Genomic DNA, 24,272 nt, shown 5'->3' on the forward strand with positions numbered 1-24,272 from the left:
GGTGCAACAGATGTCCCTTTCTCCAAAAATGTACTCAATGGGACCGTAGTGTTGCAACCACACACAAGTTGACCTGCTGTGAGGAAAAAACTAGTTAGTACATTTCAAACATGAAATAGGTCATTTTAAAATCAACATAAAAAACCAAAATTCCAAAAGTATAAACCACAAAAAAATGCTTACCAATGGAAGAAAATGTGTCCTGCTCCTCATCCTCCTCCCTCCCTGTGGTGCAACAGATGTCCCTTTCTCCAAAAATGTACTCAATGGGACCGTAGTGTTGCAACCACACACAAGTTGACCTGCTGTGAGGAAAAAACGAGTTAGTACATTTCAAACATGATATAGGTCATTTTAAAATCAACATCAAAAACCTAAATTCCAAAAGTATAAACAACAAAAAAATGCTTACCAATGGAAGAAAATGTGTCCTGCTCCTCATCCTCCTCCCTCCCTGTGGTGCAACAGATGTCCCTTTCTCCAAAAATGTACTCAATGGGACCATAGTGTTGCAACCACACACAAGTTGACCTGCTGTGAGGAAAAAACGAGTTAGTACATTTCAAACATGGAATAGGTCATTTTAAAATCAACATAAAAAACCAAAATTCCAAAAGTATAAACCACAAAAAAATGCTTACCAATGGAAGAAAATGTGTCCTGCTCCTCACCCTCCTCCCTCCCGTTGGTGCAACAGATGTCCCTTTCTCCAAAAATGTACTCAATGGGACCGTAGTGTTGCAACCACACACAAGTTGACCTGCTGTGAGGAAAAAACGAGTTAGTACATTTCAAACATGAAATAGGTCATTTTAAAGTCAACATAAAAAACCAAAATTCCAAAAGTATAAACCACAAAAAAATGCTTACCAATGGAAGAAAATGTGTCGTGCTCCTCACCCTCCTCCCTCCCTGTGGTGCAACAGATGTCCCTTTCTCCAAAAATGTACTCAATGGGACCGTAGTGTTGCAACCACACACAAGTTGACCTGCTGTGAGGAAAAAACTAGTTAGTACATTTCAAACATGAAATAGGTCATTTTAAAATCAACATAAAAAACCAAAATTCAAAAGTATAAACCACAAAAAAATGCTTACCAATGGAAGAAAATGTGTCCTGCTCCTCATCCTCCTCCCTCCCTGTGGTGCAACAGATGTCCCTTTCTCCAAAAATGTACTCAATGGGACCGTAGTGTTGCAACCACACACAAGTTGACCTGCTGTGAGGAAAAAACGAGTTAGTACATTTCAAACATGAAATAGGTCATTTTAAAATCAACATAAGAAACCAAAATTCCAAGAGTGTAAACCACAAAAAAATGCTTACCAATGGAAGAAAATGTGTCCTGCTCCTCATCCTCCTCCCTCCCTGTGGTGCAACAGATGTCCCTTTCTCCAAAAATGTACTCAATGGGACCGTAGTGTTGCAACCACACACAAGTTGACCTGCTGTGAGGAAAAAACGAGTTAGTACATTTCAAACATGAAATTGGTCATTTTAAAATCAACATAAAAAACCAAAATTCCAAAAGTATAAACCACAAAAAAATGCTTACCAATGGAAGAAAATGTGTCGTGCTCCTCACCCTCCTCCCTCCCTGTGGTGCAACAGATGTCCCTTTCTCCAAAAATGTACTCAATGGGACCGTAGTGTTGCAACCACACACAAGTTGACCTGCTGTGAGGAAAAAACTAGTTAGTACATTTCAAACATGAAATAGGTCATTTTAAAATCAACATAAAAAACCAAAATTCCAAAAGTATAAACCACAAAAAAATGCTTACCAATGGAAGAAAATGTGTCCTGCTCCTCATCCTCCTCCCTCCCTGTGGTGCAACAGATGTCCCTTTCTCCAAAAATGTACTCAATGGGACCGTAGTGTTGCAACCACACACAAGTTGACCTGCTGTGAGGAAAAAACGAGTTAGTACATTTCAAACATGATATAGGTCATTTTAAAATCAACATCAAAAACCTAAATTCCAAAAGTATAAACAACAAAAAAATGCTTACCAATGGAAGAAAATGTGTCCTGCTCCTCATCCTCCTCCCTCCCTGTGGTGCAACAGATGTCCCTTTCTCCAAAAATGTACTCAATGGGACCATAGTGTTGCAACCACACACAAGTTGACCTGCTGTGAGGAAAAAACGAGTTAGTACATTTCAAACATGGAATAGGTCATTTTAAAATCAACATAAAAAACCAAAATTCCAAAAGTATAAACCACAAAAAAATGCTTACCAATGGAAGAAAATGTGTCCTGCTCCTCACCCTCCTCCCTCCCGTTGGTGCAACAGATGTCCCTTTCTCCAAAAATGTACTCAATGGGACCGTAGTGTTGCAACCACACACAAGTTGACCTGCTGTGAGGAAAAAACGAGTTAGTACATTTCAAACATGAAATAGGTCATTTTAAAGTCAACATAAAAAACCAAAATTCCAAAAGTATAAACCACAAAAAAATGCTTACCAATGGAAGAAAATGTGTCGTGCTCCTCACCCTCCTCCCTCCCTGTGGTGCAACAGATGTCCCTTTCTCCAAAAATGTACTCAATGGGACCGTAGTGTTGCAACCACACACAAGTTGACCTGCTGTGAGGAAAAAACTAGTTAGTACATTTCAAACATGAAATAGGTCATTTTAAAATCAACATAAAAAACCAAAATTCAAAAGTATAAACCACAAAAAAATGCTTACCAATGGAAGAAAATGTGTCCTGCTCCTCATCCTCCTCCCTCCCTGTGGTGCAACAGATGTCCCTTTCTCCAAAAATGTACTCAATGGGACCGTAGTGTTGCAACCACACACAAGTTGACCTGCTGTGAGGAAAAAACGAGTTAGTACATTTCAAACATGAAATAGGTCATTTTAAAATCAACATAAAAAACCAAAATTCCAAAAGTATAAACAACAAAAAAATGCTTACCAATGGAAGAAAATGTGTCCTGCTCCTCATCCTACTCCCTCCCTGTGGTGCAACAGATGTCCCTTTCTCCAAAAATGTACTCAATGGGACCATAGTGTTGCAACCACACACAATTTGACCTGCTGTGAGGAAAAAACGAGTTAGTACATTTCAAACATGAAATAGGTCATTTTAAAATCAACATAAAAAACCAAAATTCCAAAAGTATAAACCACAAAAAAATGCTTACCAATGGAAGAAAATGTGTCGTGCTCCTCACCCTTCTCCCTCCCGTTGGTGCAACAGATGTCCCTTTCTCCAAAAATGCACTCAATGGGACCGTAGTGTTGCAACCACACACAAGTTGACCTGCTGTGAGGAAAAAACGAGTTAGTACATTTCAAACATGAAATAGGTCATTTTAAAATCAACATAAAAAACCAAAATTCCAAAAGTATAAACCACAAAAAAATGCTTACCAATGGAAGAAAATGTGTCCTGCTCCTCATCCTCCTCCCTCCCTGTGGTGCAACTGATGTCCCTTTCTCCAAAAATGTACTCAATGGGACCGTAGTGTTGCAACCACACACAAGTTGACCTGCTGTGAGGAAAAAACGAGCTAGTACATTTCAAACATGAAATAGGTCATTTTAAAATCAACATAAAAAACCAAAATTCCAAAAGTATAAACCACAAAAAAATGCTTACCAATGGAAGAAAATGTGTCGTGCTCCTCACCCTCCTCCCTCCCGTTGGTGCAACAGATGTCCCTTTCTCCAAAAATGTACTTAATGGGACCGTAGTGTTGCAACCACACACAAGTTGACCTGCTGTGAGGAAAAAACGAGTTAGTACATTTCAAACATGAAATAGGTCATTTTAAAATCAACATAAAAAACCAAAATTCCAAAAGTATAAACCACAAAAAAATGCTTACCAATGGAAGAAAATGTGTCGTGCTCCTCACCCTCCTCCCTCCCTGTGGTGCAACAGATGTCCCTTTCTCCAAAAATGTACTCAATGGGACCGTAGTGTTGCAACCACACACAAGTTGACCTGCTGTGAGGAAAAAACTAGTTAGTACATGTCAAACATGAAATAGGTCATTTTAAAATCAACATAAAAAACCAAAATTCCAAAAGTATAAACCACAAAAAAATGCTTACCAATGGAAGAAAATGTGTCGTGCTCCTCACCCTCCTCCCTCCCGTTGGTGCAACAGATGTCCCTTTCTCCAAAAATGTACTCAATGGGACCGTAGTGTTGCAACCACACACAAGTTGACCTGCTGTGAGGAAAAAACGAGTTAGTACATTTCAAACATGAAATAGGTCATTTTAAAATCAACATAAAAAACCAAAATTCCAAAAGTATAAACCACAAAAAAATGCTTACCAATGGAAGAAAATGTGTCCTGCTCCTGATCCTCCTCCCTCCCTGTGGTGCAACTGATGTCCCTTTCTCCAAAAATGTACTCAATGGGACTGTAGTGTTGCAACCACACACAAGTTGACCTGCTGTGAGGAAAAAACGAGTTAGTACATTTCAAACATGAAATAGGTCATTTTAAAATCAACATAAAAAACCAAAATTCCAAAAGTATAAACCACAAAAAAATGCTTACCAATGGAAGAAAATGTGTCGTGCTCCTCACCCTCCTCCCTCCCTGTGGTGCAACAGATGTCCCTTTCTCCAAAAATGTACTCAATGGGACCGTAGTGTTGCAACCACACACAAGTTGACCTGCTGTGAGGAAAAAACGAGTTAGTACATTTCAAACATGAAATAGGTCATTTTAAAATCAACATAAAAAACCAAAATTCCAAAAGTATAAACCACAAAAAAATGCTTACCAATGGAAGAAAATGTGTCGTGCTCCTCACCCTCCTCCCTCCCTGTGGTGCAACAGATGTCCCTTTCTCCAAAAATGTACTCAATGGGACCGTAGTGTTGCAACCACACACAAGTTGACCTGCTGTGAGGAAAAAACGAGTTAGTACATTTCAAACATGAAATAGGTCATTTTAAAATCAACATAAGAAACCAAAATTCCAAAAGTATAAACCACAAAAAAATGCTTACCAATGGAAGAAAATGTGTCCTGCTCCTCATCCTCCTCCCTCCCTGTGGTGCAACAGATGTCCCTTTCTCCAAAAATGTACTCAATGGGACCGTAGTGTTGCAACCACACACAAGTTGACCTGCTGTGAGGAAAAAACGAGTTAGTACATTTCAAACATGAAATAGGTCATTTTAAAATCAACATAAAAAACCAAAATTCCAAAAGTATAAACAACAAAAAAATGCTTACCAATGGAAGAAAATGTGTCCTGCTCCTCATCCTCCTCCCTCCCTGTGGTGCAACAGATGTCCCTTTCTCCAAAAATGTACTCAATGGGACCGTAGTGTTGCAACCACACACAAGTTGACCTGCTGTGTGGAAAAAACGAGTTAGTACATTTCAAACATGAAATAGGTCATTTTAAAATCAACATAAAAAACCAAAATTCCAAAAGTATAAACCACAAAAAAATGCTTACCAATGGAAGAAAATGTGTCCTGCTCCTCACCCTCCTCCCTCCCTGTGGTGCAACAGATGTCCCTTTCTCCAAAAATGTACTCAATGGGACCGTAGTGTTGCAACCACACACAAGTTGACCTGCTGTGAGGAAAAAACGAGTTAGTACATTTCAAACATGAAATAGGTCATTTTAAAATCAACATAAAAAACCAAAATTCCAAAAGTATAAACCACAAAAAAATGCTTACCAATGGAAGAAAATGTGTCGTGCTCCTCACCCTCCTCCCTCCCTGTGGTGCAACAGATGTCCCTTTCTCCAAAAATGTACTCAATGGGACCGTAGTGTTGCAACCACACACAAGTTGACCTGCTGTGAGGAAAAAACGAGTTAGTACATTTCAAACATGAAATAGGTCATTTTAAAATCAACATAAAAAACCAAAATTCCAAAAGTATAAATCACAAATAAATGCTTACCAATGGAAGAAAATGTGTCCTGCTCCTCACCCTCCTCCCTCCCTGTGGTGCAACAGATGTCCCTTTCTCCAAAAATGTACTCAATGGGACCGTAGTGTTGCAACCACACACAAGTTGACCTGCTGTGAGGAAAAAACGAGTTAATACATTTCAAAAATGAAATAGGTCATTTTAAAATCAACATAAAAAACCAAAATTCCAAAAGTATAAACCACAAAAAAATGCTTACCAATGGAAGAAAATGTGTCCTGCTCCTCATCCTCCTCCCTCCCTGTGGTGCAACAGATGTCCCTTTCTCCAAAAATGTACTCAATGGGACCGTAGTGTTGCAACCATACACAAGTTGACTTGCTGTGAGGAAAAAACGAGTTAGTACATTTCAAGCATGAAATAGGTCATTTTAAAATCAACATAAAAAACCAATATTCCAAAAGTATAAACCACAAAAAATGCTTACCAATGGAAGAAAATGTGTCGTGCTCCTCACCCTCCTCCCTCCCTGTGGTGCAACAGATGTCCCTTTCTCCAAAAATGTACTCAATGGGACCGTAGTGTTGCAACCACACACAAGTTGACCTGCTGTGAGGAACAAACAAGTTAGTACATTTCAAACATGAAATAGGTCATTTTAAAATCAACATAAAAAACCAAAATTCCAAAAGTATAAACCACAAAAAAATGCTTACCAATGGAAGAAAATGTGTCGTGCTCCTCACCCTCCTCCCTCCCTGTGGTGCAACAGATGTCCCTTTCTCCAAAAATGTACTCAATGGGACCGTAGTGTTGCAACCACACACAAGTTGACCTGCTGTGAGGAAAAAACGAGTTAGTACATTTCAAAAATGAAATAGGTCATTTTAAAATCAACATAAAAAACCAAAATTCCAAAAGTATGAACCACAAAAAAATGCTTACCAATGGAAGAAAATGTGTCGTGCTCCTCACCCTCCTCCCTCCCTGTGGTGCAACAGATGTCCCTTTCTCCAAAAATGTACTCAATGGGACCGTAGTGTTGCAACCACACACAAGTTGACCTGCTGTGAGGAAAAAACGAGTTAGTACATTTCAAACATGAAATAGGTCATTTTAAAATCAACATAAAAAACCAAAATTCCAAAAGTATAAACCACAAAAAAATGCTTACCAATGGAAGAAAATGTGTCGTGCTCCTCACCCTCCTCCCTCCCTGTGGTGCAACAGATGTCCCTTTCTCCAAAAATGTACTCAATGGGACCGTAGTGTTGCAACCACACACAAGTTGACCTGCTGTGAGGAACAAACAAGTTAGTACATTTCAAACATGAAATAGGTCATTTTAAAATCAACATAAAAAACCAAAATTCCAAAAGTATAAACCACAAAAAAATGCTTACCAATGGAAGAAAATGTGTCGTGCTCCTCACCCTCCTCCCTCCCTGTGGTGCAACAGATGTCCCTTTCTCCAAAAATGTACTCAATGGGACCGTAGTGTTGCAACCACACACAAGTTGACCTGCTGTGAGGAAAAAACGAGTTAGTACATTTCAAAAATGAAATAGGTCATTTTAAAATCAACATAAAAAACCAAAATTCCAAAAGTATAAACCACAAAAAAATGCTTACCAATGGAAGAAAATGTGTCGTGCTCCTCACCCTCCTCCCTCCCTGTGGTGCAACAGATGTCCCTTTCTCCAAAAATGTACTCAATGGGACCGTAGTGTTGCAACCACACACAAGTTGACCTGCTGTGAGGAACAAACAAGTTAGTACATTTCAAACATGAAATAGGTCATTTTAAAATCAACATAAAAAACCAAAATTCCAAAAGTATAAACCACAAAAAAATGCTTACCAATGGAAGAAAATGTGTCGTGCTCCTCACCCTCCTCCCTCCCTGTGGTGCAACAGATGTCCCTTTCTCCAAAAATGTACTCAATGGGACCGTAGTGTTGCAACCACACACAAGTTGACCTGCTGTGAGGAAAAAACGAGTTAGTACATTTCAAACATGAAATAGGTCATTTTAAAATCAACATAAAAAACCAAAATTCCAAAAGTATAAACCACAAAAAAATGCTTACCAATGGAAGAAAATGTGTCGTGCTCCTCACCCTCCTCCCTCCCTGTGGTGCAACAGATGTCCCTTTCTCCAAAAATGTACTCAATGGGACCGTAGTGTTGCAACCACACACAAGTTGACCTGCTGTGAGGAACAAACAAGTTAGTACATTTCAAACATGAAATAGGTCATTTTAAAATCAACATAAAAAACCAAAATTCCAAAAGTATAAACCACAAAAAAATGCTTACCAATGGAAGAAAATGTGTCGTGCTCCTCACCCTCCTCCCTCCCTGTGGTGCAACAGATGTCCCTTTCTCCAAAAATGTACTCAATGGGACCGTAGTGTTGCAACCACACACAAGTTGACCTGCTGTGAGGAAAAAAAGAGTTAGTACATTTCAAAAATGAAATAGGTCATTTTAAAATCAACATAAAAAACCAAAATTCCAAAAGTATAAACCACAAAAAAATGCTTACCAATGGAAGAAAATGTGTCGTGCTCCTCACCCTCCTCCCTCCCTGTGGTGCAACAGATGTCCCTTTCTCCAAAAATGTACTCAATGGGACCGTAGTGTTGCAACCACACACAAGTTGACCTGCTGTGAGGAAAAAACGAGTTAGTACATTTCAAACATGAAATAGGTCATTTTAAAATCAACATAAAAAACCAAAATTCCAAAAGTATAAACCACAAAAAAATGCTTACCAATGGAAGAAAATGTGTCGTGCTCCTCACCCTCCTCCCTCCCTGTGGTGCAACAGATGTCCCTTTCTCCAAAAATGTACTCAATGGGACCGTAGTGTTGCAACCACACACAAGTTGACCTGCTGTGAGGAACAAACAAGTTAGTACATTTCAAACATGAAATAGGTCATTTTAAAATCAACATAAAAAACCAAAATTCCAAAAGTATAAACCACAAAAAAATGCTTACCAATGGAAGAAAATGTGTCGTGCTCCTCACCCTCCTCCCTCCCTGTGGTGCAACAGATGTCCCTTTCTCCAAAAATGTACTCAATGGGACCGTAGTGTTGCAACCACACACAAGTTGACCTGCTGTGAGGAAAAAACGAGTTAGTACATTTCAAAAATGAAATAGGTCATTTTAAAATCAACATAAAAAACCAAAATTCCAAAAGTATAAACCACAAAAAAATGCTTACCAATGGAAGAAAATGTGTCGTGCTCCTCACCCTCCTCCCTCCCTGTGGTGCAACAGATGTCCCTTTCTCCAAAAATGTACTCAATGGGACCGTAGTGTTGCAACCACACACAAGTTGACCTGCTGTGAGGAAAAAACGAGTTAGTACATTTCAAACATGAAATAGGTCATTTTAAAATCAACATAAAAAACCAAAATTCCAAAAGTATAAACCACAAAAAAATGCTTACCAATGGAAGAAAATGTGTCGTGCTCCTCACCCTCCTCCCTCCCTGTGGTGCAACAGATGTCCCTTTCTCCAAAAATGTACTCAATGGGACCGTAGTGTTGCAACCACACACAAGTTGACCTGCTGTGAGGAACAAACAAGTTAGTACATTTCAAACATGAAATAGGTCATTTTAAAATCAACATAAAAAACCAAAATTCCAAAAGTATAAACCACAAAAAAATGCTTACCAATGGAAGAAAATGTGTCGTGCTCCTCACCCTCCTCCCTCCCTGTGGTGCAACAGATGTCCCTTTCTCCAAAAATGTACTCAATGGGACCGTAGTGTTGCAACCACACACAAGTTGACCTGCTGTGAGGAAAAAACGAGTTAGTACATTTCAAAAATGAAATAGGTCATTTTAAAATCAACATAAAAAACCAAAATTCCAAAAGTATAAACCACAAAAAAATGCTTACCAATGGAAGAAAATGTGTCGTGCTCCTCACCCTCCTCCCTCCCTGTGGTGCAACAGATGTCCCTTTCTCCAAAAATGTACTCAATGGGACCGTAGTGTTGCAACCACACACAAGTTGACCTGCTGTGAGGAAAAAACGAGTTAGTACATTTCAAACATGAAATAGGTCATTTTAAAATCAACATAAAAAACCAAAATTCCAAAAGTATAAACCACAAAAAAATGCTTACCAATGGAAGAAAATGTGTCGTGCTCCTCACCCTCCTCCCTCCCTGTGGTGCAACAGATGTCCCTTTCTCCAAAAATGTACTCAATGGGACCGTAGTGTTGCAACCACACACAAGTTGACCTGCTGTGAGGAAAAAACTAGTTAGTACATTTCAAACATGAAATAGGTCATTTTAGAATCAACATAAAAAACCAAAATTCCAAAAGTATAAACCACAAAAAAATGCTTACCAATGGAAGAAAATGTGTCGTGCTCCTCACCCTCCTCCCTCCCTGTGGTGCAACAGATGTCCCTTTCTCCAAAAATGTACTCAATGGGACCGTAGTGTTGCAACCACACACAAGTTGACCTGCTGTGAGGAAAAAACGAGTTAGTACATTTCAAACATGAAATAGGTCATTTTAAAACCAACATAAAAACCCAAAATTCCAAAAGTATAAACCACAAAAATATGCTTACCAATGGAAGAAAATGTGTCCTGCTCCTCATCCTCCTCCCTCCCTGTGGTGCAACAGATGGCCCTTTCTCCAAAAATGTACTCAATGGGACCGTAGTGTTGCAACCACACACAAGTTGACCTGCTGTGAGGAAAAAACGAGTTAGTACATTTCAAACATGAAATAGGTCATTTTAAAATCAACATAAAAAACCAAAATTCCAAAAGTATAAACCACAAAAAAATGCTTACCAATGGAAGAAAATGTGTCGTGCTCCTCATCCTCCTCCCTCCCTGTGGTGCAACAGATGTCCCTTTCTCCAAAAATGTACTCAATGGGACCGTAGTGTTGCAACCACACACAAGTTGACCTGCTGTGAGGAAAAAATGAGTTAGTACATTTCAAACATGAAATAGGTCATTTTAAAATCAACATAAAAAACCAAAATTCCAAAAGTATAGACCACAAAAAAATGCTTACCAATGGAAGAAAATGTGTCGTGCTCCTCACCCTCCTCCCTCCCTGTGGTGCAACAGATGTCCCTTTCTCCAAAAATGTACTCAATGGGACCGTAGTGTTGCAACCACACACAAGTTGACCTGCTGTGAGGAAAAAACGAGTTAGTACATTTCAAACATGAAATAGGTCATTTTAAAATCAACATAAAAAACCAAAATTCCAAAAGTATAAACCACAAAAAAATGCTTACCAATGGAAGAAAATGTGTCGTGCTCCTCACCCTCCTCCCTCCCTGTGGTGCAACAGATGTCCCTTTCTCCAAAAATGTACTCAATGGGACCGTAGTGTTGCAACCACACACAAGTTGACCTGCTGTGAGGAAAAAACGAGTTAGTACATTTCAAACATGAAATAGGTCATTTTAAAATCAACATAAAAAACCAAAATTCCAAAAGTATAAACCACAAAAAAATGCTTACCAATGGAAGAAAATGTGTCCTGCTCCTCATCCTCCTCCCTCCCTGTGGTGCAACAGATATCCCTTTCTCCAAAAATGTACTCAATGGGACCGTAGTGTTGCAACCACACACAAGTTGACCTGCTGTGAGGAAAAAACGAGTTAGTACATTTCAAACATGAAATAGGTCATTTTAAAATCAACATAAAACACCAAAATTCAAAAAGTATAAACCACAAAAATATGCTTACCAATGGAAGAAAATGTGTCCTGCTCCTCATCCTCCTCCCTCCCTGTGGTGCAACAGATATCCCTTTCTCCAAAAATGTACTCAATGGGACCGTAGTGTTGCAACCACACACAAGTTGACCTGCTGTGGGGGAAAAACGAGTTAGTACATTTCAAACATGAAATGGGTCATTTTAAAATCAACATAAAAAACCAAAATTCCAAAAGTATAAACCACAAATAAATGCTTACCAATGGAAGAAAATGTGTCCTGCTCCTCACCCTCCTCCCTCCCTGTGGTGCAACAGATGTCCCTTTCTCCAAAAATGTACTCAATGGGACCGTAGTGTTGCAACCACACACAAGTTGACCTGCTGTGAGGAAAAAACGAGTTAATACATTTCAAAAATGAAATAGGTCATTTTAAAATCAACGTAAAAAACCAAAATTCCAAAAGTATAAACCAAAAAAAAATGCTTACCAATGGAAGAAAATGTGTCCTGCTCCTCATCCTCCTCCCTCCCTGTGGTGCAACAGATGTCCCTTTCTCCAAAAATGTACTCAATGGGACCGTAGTGTTGCAACCATACACAAGTTGACTTGCTGTGAGGAAAAAACGAGTTAGTACATTTCAAGCATGAAATAGGTCATTTTAAAATCAACATAAAAAACCAAAATTCCAAAAGTATAAACAACAAAAAATGCTTACCAATGGAAGAAAATGTGTCGTGCTCCTCACCCTCCTCCCTCCCTGTGGTGCAACAGATGTCCCTTTCTCCAAAAATGTACTCAATGGGACCGTAGTGTTGCAACCACACACAAGTTGACCTGCTGTGAGGAACAAACAAGTTAGTACATTTCAAACATGAAATAGGTCATTTTAAAATCAACATAAAAAACCAAAATTCCAAAAGTATAAACCACAAAAAAATGCTTACCAATGGAAGAAAATGTGTCGTGCTCCTCACCCTCCTCCCTCCCTGTGGTGCAACAGATGTCCCTTTCTCCAAAAATGTACTCAATGGGACCGTAGTGTTGCAACCACACACAAGTTGACCTGCTGTGAGGAAAAAACGAGTTAGTACATTTCAAAAATGCAATAGGTCATTTTAAAATCAACATAAAAAACCAAAATTCCAAAAGTATAAACCACAAAAAAATGCTTACCAATGGAAGAAAATGTGTCGTGCTCCTCACCCTCCTCCCTCCCTGTGGTGCAACAGATGTCCCTTTCTCCAAAAATGTACTCAATGGGACCGTAGTGTTGCAACCACACACAAGTTGACCTGCTGTGAGGAAAAAACGAGTTAGTACATTTCAAACATGAAATAGGTCATTTTAAAATCAACATAAAAAACCAAAATTCCAAAAGTATAAACCACAAAAAAATGCTTACCAATGGAAGAAAATGTGTCGTGCTCCTCACCCTCCTCCCTCCCTGTGGTGCAACAGATGTCCCTTTCTCCAAAAATGTACTCAATGGGACCGTAGTGTTGCAACCACACACAAGTTGACCTGCTGTGAGGAAAAAACTAGTTAGTACATTTCAAACATGAAATAGGTCATTTTAGAATCAACATAAAAAACCAAAATTCCAAAAGTATAAATCACAAAAAAATGCTTACCAATGGAAGAAAATGTGTCGTGCTCCTCACCCTCCTCCCTCCCTGTGGTGCAACAGATGTCCCTTTCTCCAAAAATGTACTCAATGGGACCGTAGTGTTGCAACCACACACAAGTTGACCTGCTGTGAGGAAAAAACGAGTTAGTACATTTCAAACCTGAAATAGGTCATTTTAAAATCAACATAAAAAAACCAAAATTCCAAAAGTATAAACCACAAAAAAATGCTTACCAATGGAAGAAAATGTGTCGTGCTCCTCACCCTCCTCCCTCCCTGTGGTGCAACAGATGTCCCTTTCTCCAAAAATGTACTCAATGGGACCGTAGTGTTGCAACCACACACAAGTTGACCTGCTGTGAGGAAAAAACGAGTTAGTACATTTCAAACATGAAATAGGTCATTTTAAAACCAACATAAAAACCCAAAATTCCAAAAGTATAAACCACAAAAATATGCTTACCAATGGAAGAAAATGTGTCCTGCTCCTCATCCTCCTCCCTCCCTGTGGTGCAACAGATGGCCCTTTCTCCAAAAATGTACTCATTGGGACCGTAGTGTTGCAACCACACACAAGTTGACCTGCTGTGAGGAAAAAACGAGTTAGTACATTTCAAACATGAAATAGGTCATTTTAAAATCAACATAAAAGACCAAAATTCCAAAAGTATAAACCACAAAAAAATGCTTACCAATGGAAGAAAATGTGTCGTGCTCCTCATCCTCCTCCCTCCCTGTGGTGCAACAGATGTCCCTTTCTCCAAAAATGTACTCAATGGGACCGTAGTGTTGCAACCACACACAAGTTGACCTGCTGTGAGGAAAAAATGAGTTAGTACATTTCAAACATGAAATAGGTCATTTTAAAATCAACATAAAAAACCAAAATTCCAAAAGTATAGACCACAAAAAAATGCTTACCAATGGAAGAAAATGTGTCGTGCTCCTCACCCTCCTCCCTCCCTGTGGTGCAACAGATGTCCCTTTCTCCAAAAATGTACTCAATGGGACCGTAGTGTTGCAACCACACACAAGTTGACCTGCTGTGAGGAAAAAACGAGTTAGTACATTTCAAACATGAAATAGGTCATTTTAAAATCAACATAAAAAACCAAAATTCCAAAAGTATAAACCACAAAAAAATGCTTACCAATGGAAGAAAATGTGTCGTGCTCCTCACCCTCCTCCCTCCCTGTGGTGCAACAGATGTCCCTTTCTCCAAAAATGTACTCAATGGGACCGTAGTGTTGCAACCACACACAAGTTGACCTGCTGTGAGGAAAAAACGAGTTAGTACATTTCAAACATGAAATAGGTCATTTTAAAATCAACATAAAAAACCAAAATTCCAAAAGTATAAACCACAAAAAAATGCTTACCAATGGAAGAAAATGTGTCCTGCTCCTCATCCTCCTCCCTCCCTGTGGTGCAACAGATATCCCTTTCTCCAAAAATGTACTCAATGGGACCGTAGTGTTGCAACCACACACAAGTTGACCTGCTGTGAGGAAAAAACGAGTTAGTACATTTCAAACATGAAATAGGTCATTTTAAAATCAACATAAAACACCAAAATTCAAAAAGTATAAACCACAAAAATATGCTTACCAATGGAAGAAAATGTGTCCTGCTCCTCATCCTCCTCCCTCCCTGTGGTGCAACAGATATCCCTTTCTCCAAAAATGTACTCAATGGGACCGTAGTGTTGCAACCACACACAAGTTGACCTGCTGTGGGGGAAAAACGAGTTAGTACATTTCAAACATGAAATGGGTCATTTTAAAATCAACATAAAAAACCAAAATTCCAAAAGTATAAACCACAAAAAAATGCTTACCAATGGAAGAAAATGTGTCGTGCTCCTCACCCTCCTCCCTCCCTGTGGTGCAACAGATGTCCCTTTCTCCAAAAATGTACTCAATGGGACCGTAGTGTTCCAACCACACACAAGTTGACCTGCTGTGAGGAAAAAACGAGTTAGTACATTTCAAACATGAAATACGTCATTTTAAAATCAACATAAAAAACCAAAATTCCAAAAGTATAAACCACAAAAAAATGCTTACCAATGGAAGAAAATGTGTCCTGCTCCTCATCCTCCTCCCTCCCTGTGGTGCAACAGATATCCCTTTCTCCAAAAATGTACTCAATGGGACCGTAGTGTTGCAACCACACACAAGTTGACCTGCTGTGAGGAAAAAAAGAGTTAGTACATTTCAAACATGAAATAGGTCATTTTAAAATCAACATAAAAAACCAAAATTCCAAAAGTATAAACCACAAAAAAATGCTTACCAATTAAAGAAAATGTGTCGTGTTCCTCACCCTCCTCCCTCCCTGTGGTGCAACAGATGTCCCTTTCTCCAAAAATGTACTCAATGGGACCGTAGTGTTGCAACCACACACAAGTTGACCTGCTGTGAGGAAAAAACGAGTTGGTACATTTCAAACATGACATAGGTCATTTTAAAATCAACATAAAAAACCAAAATTCCAAAAGTATAAACAACAAAAAAATGCTTACCAATGGAAGAAAATGTGTCCTGCTCCTCATCCTCCTCCCTCCCTGTGGTGCAACAGATGTCCCTTTCTCCAAAAATGTACTCAATGGGACCATAGTGTTGCAACCACACCCAAGTTGACCTGCTGTGAGGAAAAAACGAGTTAGTACATTTCAAACATGAAATAGGTCATTTTAAAATCAACATAAAAAACCAAAATTCCAAAAGTATAAACCACAAAAAAATGCTTACCAATGGAAGAAAATGTGTCCTGCTCCTCATCCTCCTCCCTCCCTGTGGTGCAACAGATGTCCCTTTCTCCAAAAATGTACTCAATGGGACCGTAGTGTTGCAACCACAGACAAGTTGACCTGCTGTGAGTAAAAAACGAGTTAGTACATTTCAAACATGAAATAGGTCATTTTAAAATCAACATAAAAAACCAAAATTCCAAAAGTATAAACCACAAAAAAAAGCTTACCAATGGAAGAAAATGTGTCCTGCTCCTCATCCTCCTCCCTCCCTGTGGTGCAACAGATGTCCCTTTCTCCAAAAATGTACTCAATGGGACCGTAGTGTTGCAACCACACACAAGTTGACCTGCTGTGAGGAAAAAACGAGTTAGTACATTTCAAACATGAAATAGGTCATTTTAAAATCAAAATAAACAACCAAAATTCCAAAAGTATAAACCACAAAAAAATGCTTACCAATGGAAGAAAATGTGTCGTGCTCCTCACCCTCCTCCCTCCCTGTGGTGCAACAGGTGTCCCTTTCTCCAAAAATGTACTCAATGGGACCGTAGTGTTGCAACCACACACAAGTTGACCTGCTGTGAGGAAAAAACGAGTTAGTACATTTCAAACATGAAATAGGTCATTTTAAAATCAACATAAAAAACCAAAATTCCAAAAGTATAAACCACAAAAAAATGCTTACCAATTAAAGAAAATGTGTCGTGCTCCTCACCCTCCTCCCTCCCTGTGGTGCAACAGATGTCCCTTTCTCCAAAAATGTACTCAATGGGACCGTAGTGTTGCAACCACACACAAGTTGACCTGCTGTGAGGAAAAAACGAGTTAGTACATTTCAAACATGACATAGGTCATTTTAAAATCAACATAAAAAACCAAAATTCCAAAAGTATAAACCACAAAAAAATGCTTGCCAATGGAAGAAAATGTGTCCTGCTCCTCATCCTCCTCCCTCCCTGTGGTGCAACACATGTCCCTTTCTCCAAAAATGTACTCAATGGGACGGTAGTGTTGCAACCACACACAAGTTGACCTGCTGTGAGGAAAAAACGAGTTAGTACATTTCAAACATGAAATAGGTCATTTTAAAATCAACATAAAAAACCAAAATTCCAAAAGTGTAAACCACAAAAAAATGCTTACCAATGGAAGAAAATGTGTCCTGCTCCTCATCCTCCTCCCTCCCTGTGGTGCAACAGATGTCCCTTTCTCCAAAAATGTACTCAGTGGGACCGTAGTGTTGCAACCACACACAAGTTGACCTGCTGTGAGGAAAAAACGAGTTAGTACATTTCAAACATGAAATAGGTCATTTTAAAATCAACATAAAAAACCAAAATTCCAAAAGTATAAACCACAAAAAAATGCTTACCAATGGAAGAAAATGTGTCGTGCTCCTCACCCTCCTCCCTCCCTGTGGTGCAACAGATGTCCCTTTCTCCAAAAATGTACTCAATGGGACCGTAGTGTTGCAACCACACACAAGTTGACCTGCTGTGAGGAAAAAACGAGTTAGTACATTTCAAACATGAAATAGGTCATTTTAAAATCAACATAAAAAACCAAAATTCCAAAAGTATAAACCACAAAAAAATGCTTACCAATGGAAGAAAATGTGTCGTGCTCCTCACCCTCCTCCCTCCCTGTGGTGCAACAGATGTCCCTTTCTCCAAAAATGTACTCAATGGGACCGTAGTGTTGCAACCACACACAAGTTGACCTGCTGTGAGGAAAAAACGAGTTAGTACATTTCAAACATGAAATAGGTCATTTTAAAATCAACATAAAAAACCAAAATTCCAAAAGTATAAACCACAAAAAAATGCTTACCAATGGAAGAAAATGTGTCGTGCTCCTCACCCTCCTCCCTCCCTGTGGTGCAACAGATGTCCCTTTCTCCAAAAATGTACTCAATGGGACCGTAGTGTTGCAACCACACACAAGTTGACCTGCTGTGAGGAAAAAACGAGTTAGTACATTTCAAACATGAAATAGGTCATTTTAAAATCAACATAAAAAACCAAAATTCCAAAAGTATAAACCACAAAAAATGCTTACCAATGGAAGAAAATGTGTCCTGCTCCTCATCCTCCTCCCTCCCTGTGGTGCAACAGATGTCCCTTTCTCCAAAAATGTACTCAATGGGACCGTAGTGTTGCAACCACACACAAGTTGACCTGCTGTGAGGAAAAAACGAGTTAGTACATTTCAAACATGAAATAGGTCATTTTAAAATCAACATAAAAAACCAAAATTCGAAAAGTATAAACCACAAAAAAATGCTTACCAATGGAAGAAAATGTGTCCTGCTCCTCATCCTCCTCCCTCCCTGTGGTGCAACAGATGTCCCTTTCTCCAAAAATGTACTCAATGGGACCGTAGTGTTGCAACCACACACAAGTTGACCTGCTGTGAGGAAAAAACGAGTTAGTACATTTCAAACATGAAATAGGTCATTTTAAAATCAACATAAAAAACCAAAATTCCAAAAGTATAAACCACAAAAAAATGCTTACCAATGGAAGAAAATGTGTCGTGCTCCTCACCCTCCTCCCTCCCTGTGGTGCAACAGATGTCCCTTTCCCCAAAAATGTACTCAATGGGACCGTAGTGTTGCAACCACACACAAGTTGACCTGCTGTGAGGAAAAAACGAGTTAGTACATTTCAAACATGAAATAGGTCATTTTAAAATCAACATAAAAAACCAAAATTCCAAAAGTATAAACCACAAAAAAATGCTTACCAATGGAAGAAAATGTGTCGTGCTCCTCACCCTCCTCCCTCCCTGTGGTGCAACAGATGTCCCTTTCTCCAAAAATGTACTCAATGGGATCGTAGTGTTGCAACCACACACGAGTTGACCTGCTGTGAGGAAAAAACGAGTTAGTACATTTCAAACATGAACTAGGTCATTTTAAAATCAACATAAAAAACCAAAATTCCAAAAGTATAAACCACAAAAAAATGCTTACCAATGGAAGAAAATGTATCGTGCTCCTCACCCTCCTCCCTCCCTGTGGTGCAACAGATGTCCCTTTCTCCAAAAATGTACTCAATGGGACCGTAGTGTTGCAACCACACACAAGTTGACCTGCTGTGAGGAAAAAACGAGTTAGTACATTTCAAACATGAAATAGGTCATTTTAAAATCAACATAAAAAACCAAAATTCCAAAAGTATAAACCACAAAAAAATGCTTACCAATAGAAGAAAATGTGTCCTGCTCCTCACCCACCTCCCTCCCTGTGGTGCAACAGATGTCCCTTTCTCCAAAAATGTACTCAATGGGACCGTAGTGTTGCAACCACACACAAGTTGGCCTGCTGTGAGGAAAAAACGAGTTAGTACATTTCAAACATGAAATAGGTCATTTTAAAATCAACATAAAAAACCAAAATTCCAAAAGTATAAACCACAAAAAAATGCTTACCAATGGAAGAAAATGTGTCGTGCTCCTCACCCTCCTCCCTCCCTGTGGTGCAACAGATGTCCCTTTCTCCAAAAATGTACTCAATGGGACCGTAGTGTTGCAACCACACACAAGTTGACCTGCTGTGAGGAAAAAACGAGTTAGTACATTTCAAACATGAAATAGGTCATTTTAAAATCAACATAAAAAACCAAAATTCCAAAAGTATAAACCACAAAAAAATGCTTACCAATGGAAGAAAATGTGTCGTGCTCTTCACCCTCCTCCCTCCCTGTGGTGCAACAGATGTCCCTTTCTCCAAAAATGTACTCAATGGGACCGTAGTGTTGCAGCCACACACAAGTTGACCTGCTGTGAGGAAGAAACGAGTTAGTACATTTCAAACATGAAATAGGTCATTTTAAAATCAACATAAACAACCAAAATTCCAAAAGTATAAACCACAAAAAAATGCTTACCAATGGAAGAAAATGTGTCGTGCTCCTCACCCTCCTCCCTCCCTGTGGTGCAACAGATGTCCCTTTCTCCAAAAATGTACTCAATGGGACCGTAGTGTTGCAACCACACACAAGTTGACCTGCTGTGAGGAAAAAACGAGTTAGTACATTTCAAACATGAAATAGGTCATTTTAAAATCAACATAAAAAACCAAAATTCCAAAAGTATAAACCACAAAAAAATGCTTACCAATGGAGGAAAATGTGTCGTGCTCTTCACCCTCCTCCCTCCCTGTGGTGCAACAGATGTCCCTTTCTCCAAAAATGTACTCAATGGGACCGTAGTGTTGCAACCACACACAAGTTGACCTGCTGTGAGGAAAAAATGAGTTAGTACATTTCAAAAATGAAATAGGTCATTTTAAAATCAACATGAAAAACCAAAATTCCAAAAGTATAAACCACAAAAAAATGCTTACCAATGGAAGAAAATGTGTCGTGCTCCTCACCCTCCTCCCTCCCTGTGGTGCAACAGATGTCCCTTTCTCCAAAAATGTACTCAATGGGACCGTAGTGTTGCAACCACACACAAGTTGACCTGCTGTGAGGAAAAAACGAGTTAGTACATTTCAAACATGAAATAGGTCATTTTAAAATCAACATAAAAAACCAAAATTCCAAAAGTATAAACCACAAAAAAATGCTTACCAATGGAAGAAAATGTGTCCTGCTCCTCACCCTCCTCCCTCCCTGTGGTGCAACAGATGTCCCTTTCTCCAAAAATGTACTCAATGGGACCGTAGTGTTGCAACCACACACAAGTTGACCTGCTGTGAGGAAAAAACGAGTTAGTACATTTCAAACATGAAATAGGTCATTTTAAAATCAACATAAAAAACCAAAATTCCAAAAGTATAAACCACAAAAAAATGCTTACCAATGGAAGAAAATGTGTCGTGCTCCTCACCCTCCTCCCTCCCTGTGGTGCAACAGATGTCCCTTTCTCCAAAAATGTACTCAATGGGACCGTAGTGTTCCAACCACACACAAGTTGACCTGCTGTGAGGAAAAAACGAGTTAGTACATTTCAAACATGAAATAGGTCATTTTAAAATCAACATAAAAAACCAAAATTCCAAAAGTATAAACCACAAAAAAATGCTTACCAATGGAAGAAAATCTGTCGTGCTCCTCACCCTCCTCCCTCCCTGTGGTGCAACAGATGTCCCTTTCTCCAAAAATGTACTCAATGGGACCGTAGTGTTGCAACCACACACAAGTTGACCTGCTGTGAGGAAAAAACGAGTTAGTACATTTCAAACATGAAATAGGTCATTTTAAAATCAACATAAAAAACCAAAATTCCAAAAGTATAAACCACAAAAAAATGCTTACCAATGGAAGAAAATGTGTCCTGCTCCTCACCCTCCTCCCTCCCTGTGGTGCAACAGATGTCCCTTTCTCCAAAAATGTACTCAATGGGACCGTAGTGTTGCAACCACACACAAGTTGACCTGCTGTGAGGAAAAAACGAGTTAGTACATTTCAAACATGAAATAGGTCATATTAAAATCAACATAAAAAACCAAAATTCCAAAAGTATAAACCACAAAAAAATGCTTACCAATGGAAGAAAATGTGTCCTGCTCCTCACCCTCCTCCCTCCCTGTGGTGCAACACATGTCCCTTTCTCCAAAAATGTACTCAATGGGACCGTAGTGTTGCAACCACACACAAGTTGACTTGCTGTGAGGAAAAAACGAGTTAGTACATTTCAAACATGAAATAGGTCATTTTAAAATCAACATAAAAAACCAAAATTCCTAAAGTATAAACCACAAAAAAATGCTTACCAATGGAAGAAAATGTGTCGTGCTCCTCACCCTCCTCCCTCCCTGTGGTGCAACAGATGTCCCTTTCTCCAAAAATGTACTCAATGGGACCGTAGTGTTGCAACCACACACAAGTTGACCTGCTGTGAGGAAAAAACGAGTTAGTACATTTCAAACATGAAATAGGTCATTTTAAAATCAACATAAAAAACCAAAATTCCAAAAGTATAAACCACAAAAAAATGCTTACCAATGGAAGAAAATGTGTCCTGCTCCTCACCCTCCTCCCTCCCTGTGGTGCAACAGATGTCCCTTTCTCCAAAAATGTACTCAATGGGACCGTAGTGTTGCAACCACACACAAGTTGACCTGCTGTGAGGAAAAAACGAGTTAGTACATTTCAAACATGAAATAGGTCATTTTAAAATCAACATAAAAAACCAAAATTCCAAAAGTATAAACCACAAAAAAATGCTTACCAATGGAAGAAAATGTGTCCTGCTCCTCACCCACCTCCCTCCCTGTGGTGCAACAGATGTCCCTTTCTCCAAAAATGTACTCAATGGGACCGTAGTGTTGCAACCACACACAAGTTGACCTGCTGTGAGGAAAAAACGAGTTAGTACATTTCAAACATGAAATAGGTCATTTTAAAATCAACATAAAAAACCAAAATTCGAAAAGTATAAACCACAAAAAAATGCTTACCAATGGAAGAAAATGTGTCGTGCTCCTCACCCTCCTCCCTCCCTGTGGTGCAACAGATGTCCCTTTCTCCAAAAATGTACTCAATGGGACCGTAGTGTTGCAACCACACACAAGTTGACCTGCTGTGAGGAAAAAACGAGTTAGTACATTTCAAACATGAAATAGGTCATTTTAAAATCAACATAAAAAACCAAAATTCCAAAAGTATAAACCACAAAAAAATGCTTACCAATGGAAGAAAATGTGTCGTGCTCCTCACCCTCCTCCCTCCCTGTGGTGCAACAGATGTCCCTTTCTCCAAAAATGTACTCAATGGGACCGTAGTGTTGCAACCACACACAAGTTGACCTGCTGTGAGGAAAAAACGAGTTAGTACATTTCAAACATGAAATAGGTCATTTTAAAATCAACATAAAAAACCAAAATTCCAAAAGTATAACAAAAAAAAAAATGCTTACCAATGGAAGGAAATGTGTCCTGCTCCTCACCCACCTCCCTCCCTGTGGTGCAACAGATGTCCCTTTCTCCAAAAATGTACTCAATGGGACCGTAGTGTTGCAACCACACACAAGTTGACCTGCTGTGAGGAAAAAACGAGTTAGTACATTTCAAACATGAAATAGGTCATTTTAAAATCAACATAAAAAACCAAAATTCCAAAAGTATAAACCACAAAAAAATGCTTACCAATGGAAGAAAATGTGTCCTGCTCCTCACCCTCCTCCCTCCCTGTGGTGCAACAGATGTCCCTTTCTCCAAAAGTGTACTCAATGGGACCGTAGTGTTGCAACCACACACAAGTTGACCTGCTGTGAGGAAAAAACGAGTTAGTACATTTCAAAAGTAAAATAGGTCATTTTAAAATCAACATAAAAAACCAAAATTCCAAAAGTATAAACCACAAAAAAATGCTTACCAATGGAAGAAAATGTGTCGTGCTCCTCACCCTCCTCCCTCCCTGTGGTGCAACAGATGTCCCTTTCTCCAAAAATGTACTCAATGGGACCGTAGTGTTGCAACCACACACGAGTTGACCTGCTGTGAGGAAAAAACGAGTTAGTACATTTCAAACATGAACTAGGTCAATTTAAAATCAACATAAAAAACCAAAATTCCAAAAGTATAAACCACAAAAAAATGCTTACCAATGGAATAAAATGTATCGTGCTCCTCACCCTCCTCCCTCCCTGTGGTGCAACAGATGTCCCTTTCTCCAAAAATGTACTCAATGACACCATAGTGTTGCAACCACACACAAGTTGACCTGCTGTGAGGAAAAAACGAGTTAGTACATTTCAAACATGAAATAGGTCATTTTAAAATCAACATAAAAAACCAAAATTCCAAAAGTATAAACCACAAAAAAATGCTTACCAATGGAAGAAAATGTGTCGTGCTCCTCACCCTCCTCCCTCCCTGTGGTGCAACAGATGTCCCTTTCTCCAAAAATGTACTCAATGGGACCGTAGTGTTGCAACCACACACAAGTTGACCTGCTGTGAGGAAAAAACGAGTTAGTACATTTCAAACATGAAATAGGTCATTACAAAATCAACATAAAAAACCAAAATTCCAAAAGTATAAACCACAAAAAAATGCTTACCAATGGAAGAAAATGTGTCGTGCTCCTCACCCTCCTCCCTCCCTGTGGTGCAACAGATGTCCCTTTCTCCAAAAATGTACTCAATGGGACCGTAGTGTTGCAACCACACACAAGATGACCTGCTGTGAGGAAAAAACGAGTTAGTACATTTCAAACATGAAATAGGTCATTACAAAATCAACATAAAAAACCAAAATTCCAAAAGTATAAACCACAAAAAAATGCTTACCAATGGAAGAAAATGTGTCGTGCTCCTCACCCTCCTCCCTCCCTGTGG

General features: G+C 39.1%; 1 protein-coding gene across 1 annotated transcript in view; it reads right to left on the reverse strand.

The window, feature by feature from the left end:
* Positions 1 to 21,534, reverse strand: part of LOC126482178 (cilia- and flagella-associated protein 251-like) — a 31,688-nt gene extending 10,154 nt beyond the window's left edge. The window contains exons 1-31 of the mRNA XM_050106157.1: positions 21,477 to 21,534; positions 21,248 to 21,289; positions 18,271 to 18,312; positions 18,042 to 18,083; positions 17,127 to 17,168; positions 16,211 to 16,252; positions 15,982 to 16,023; positions 15,753 to 15,794; positions 15,295 to 15,336; positions 14,837 to 14,878; positions 14,608 to 14,649; positions 13,921 to 13,962; positions 13,692 to 13,733; positions 12,089 to 12,130; positions 11,860 to 11,901; positions 11,631 to 11,672; positions 11,402 to 11,443; positions 10,715 to 10,756; positions 10,486 to 10,527; positions 6,136 to 6,177; positions 5,907 to 5,948; positions 5,449 to 5,490; positions 5,220 to 5,261; positions 4,991 to 5,032; positions 2,701 to 2,742; positions 2,015 to 2,056; positions 1,786 to 1,827; positions 1,328 to 1,369; positions 1,099 to 1,140; positions 413 to 454; positions 184 to 225 (exon numbers count right to left, since the gene is read on the reverse strand). Coding sequence (XP_049962114.1) covers positions 184 to 225; positions 413 to 454; positions 1,099 to 1,140; positions 1,328 to 1,369; positions 1,786 to 1,827; positions 2,015 to 2,056; positions 2,701 to 2,742; positions 4,991 to 5,032; positions 5,220 to 5,261; positions 5,449 to 5,490; positions 5,907 to 5,948; positions 6,136 to 6,177; positions 10,486 to 10,527; positions 10,715 to 10,756; positions 11,402 to 11,443; positions 11,631 to 11,672; positions 11,860 to 11,901; positions 12,089 to 12,130; positions 13,692 to 13,733; positions 13,921 to 13,962; positions 14,608 to 14,649; positions 14,837 to 14,878; positions 15,295 to 15,336; positions 15,753 to 15,794; positions 15,982 to 16,023; positions 16,211 to 16,252; positions 17,127 to 17,168; positions 18,042 to 18,083; positions 18,271 to 18,312; positions 21,248 to 21,289; positions 21,477 to 21,534 — 1,318 coding nt within the window. The remainder of the gene's footprint in view (positions 1 to 183; positions 226 to 412; positions 455 to 1,098; positions 1,141 to 1,327; positions 1,370 to 1,785; positions 1,828 to 2,014; positions 2,057 to 2,700; positions 2,743 to 4,990; positions 5,033 to 5,219; positions 5,262 to 5,448; positions 5,491 to 5,906; positions 5,949 to 6,135; positions 6,178 to 10,485; positions 10,528 to 10,714; positions 10,757 to 11,401; positions 11,444 to 11,630; positions 11,673 to 11,859; positions 11,902 to 12,088; positions 12,131 to 13,691; positions 13,734 to 13,920; positions 13,963 to 14,607; positions 14,650 to 14,836; positions 14,879 to 15,294; positions 15,337 to 15,752; positions 15,795 to 15,981; positions 16,024 to 16,210; positions 16,253 to 17,126; positions 17,169 to 18,041; positions 18,084 to 18,270; positions 18,313 to 21,247; positions 21,290 to 21,476) is intronic.
* Positions 21,535 to 24,272: the final 2,738 nt, after the last annotated feature.

Source organism: Schistocerca serialis, chromosome 5 (genome assembly GCF_023864345.2).
Source record: "Schistocerca serialis cubense isolate TAMUIC-IGC-003099 chromosome 5, iqSchSeri2.2, whole genome shotgun sequence".
Lineage (NCBI taxonomy): Eukaryota > Metazoa > Arthropoda > Insecta > Orthoptera > Acrididae > Schistocerca > Schistocerca serialis.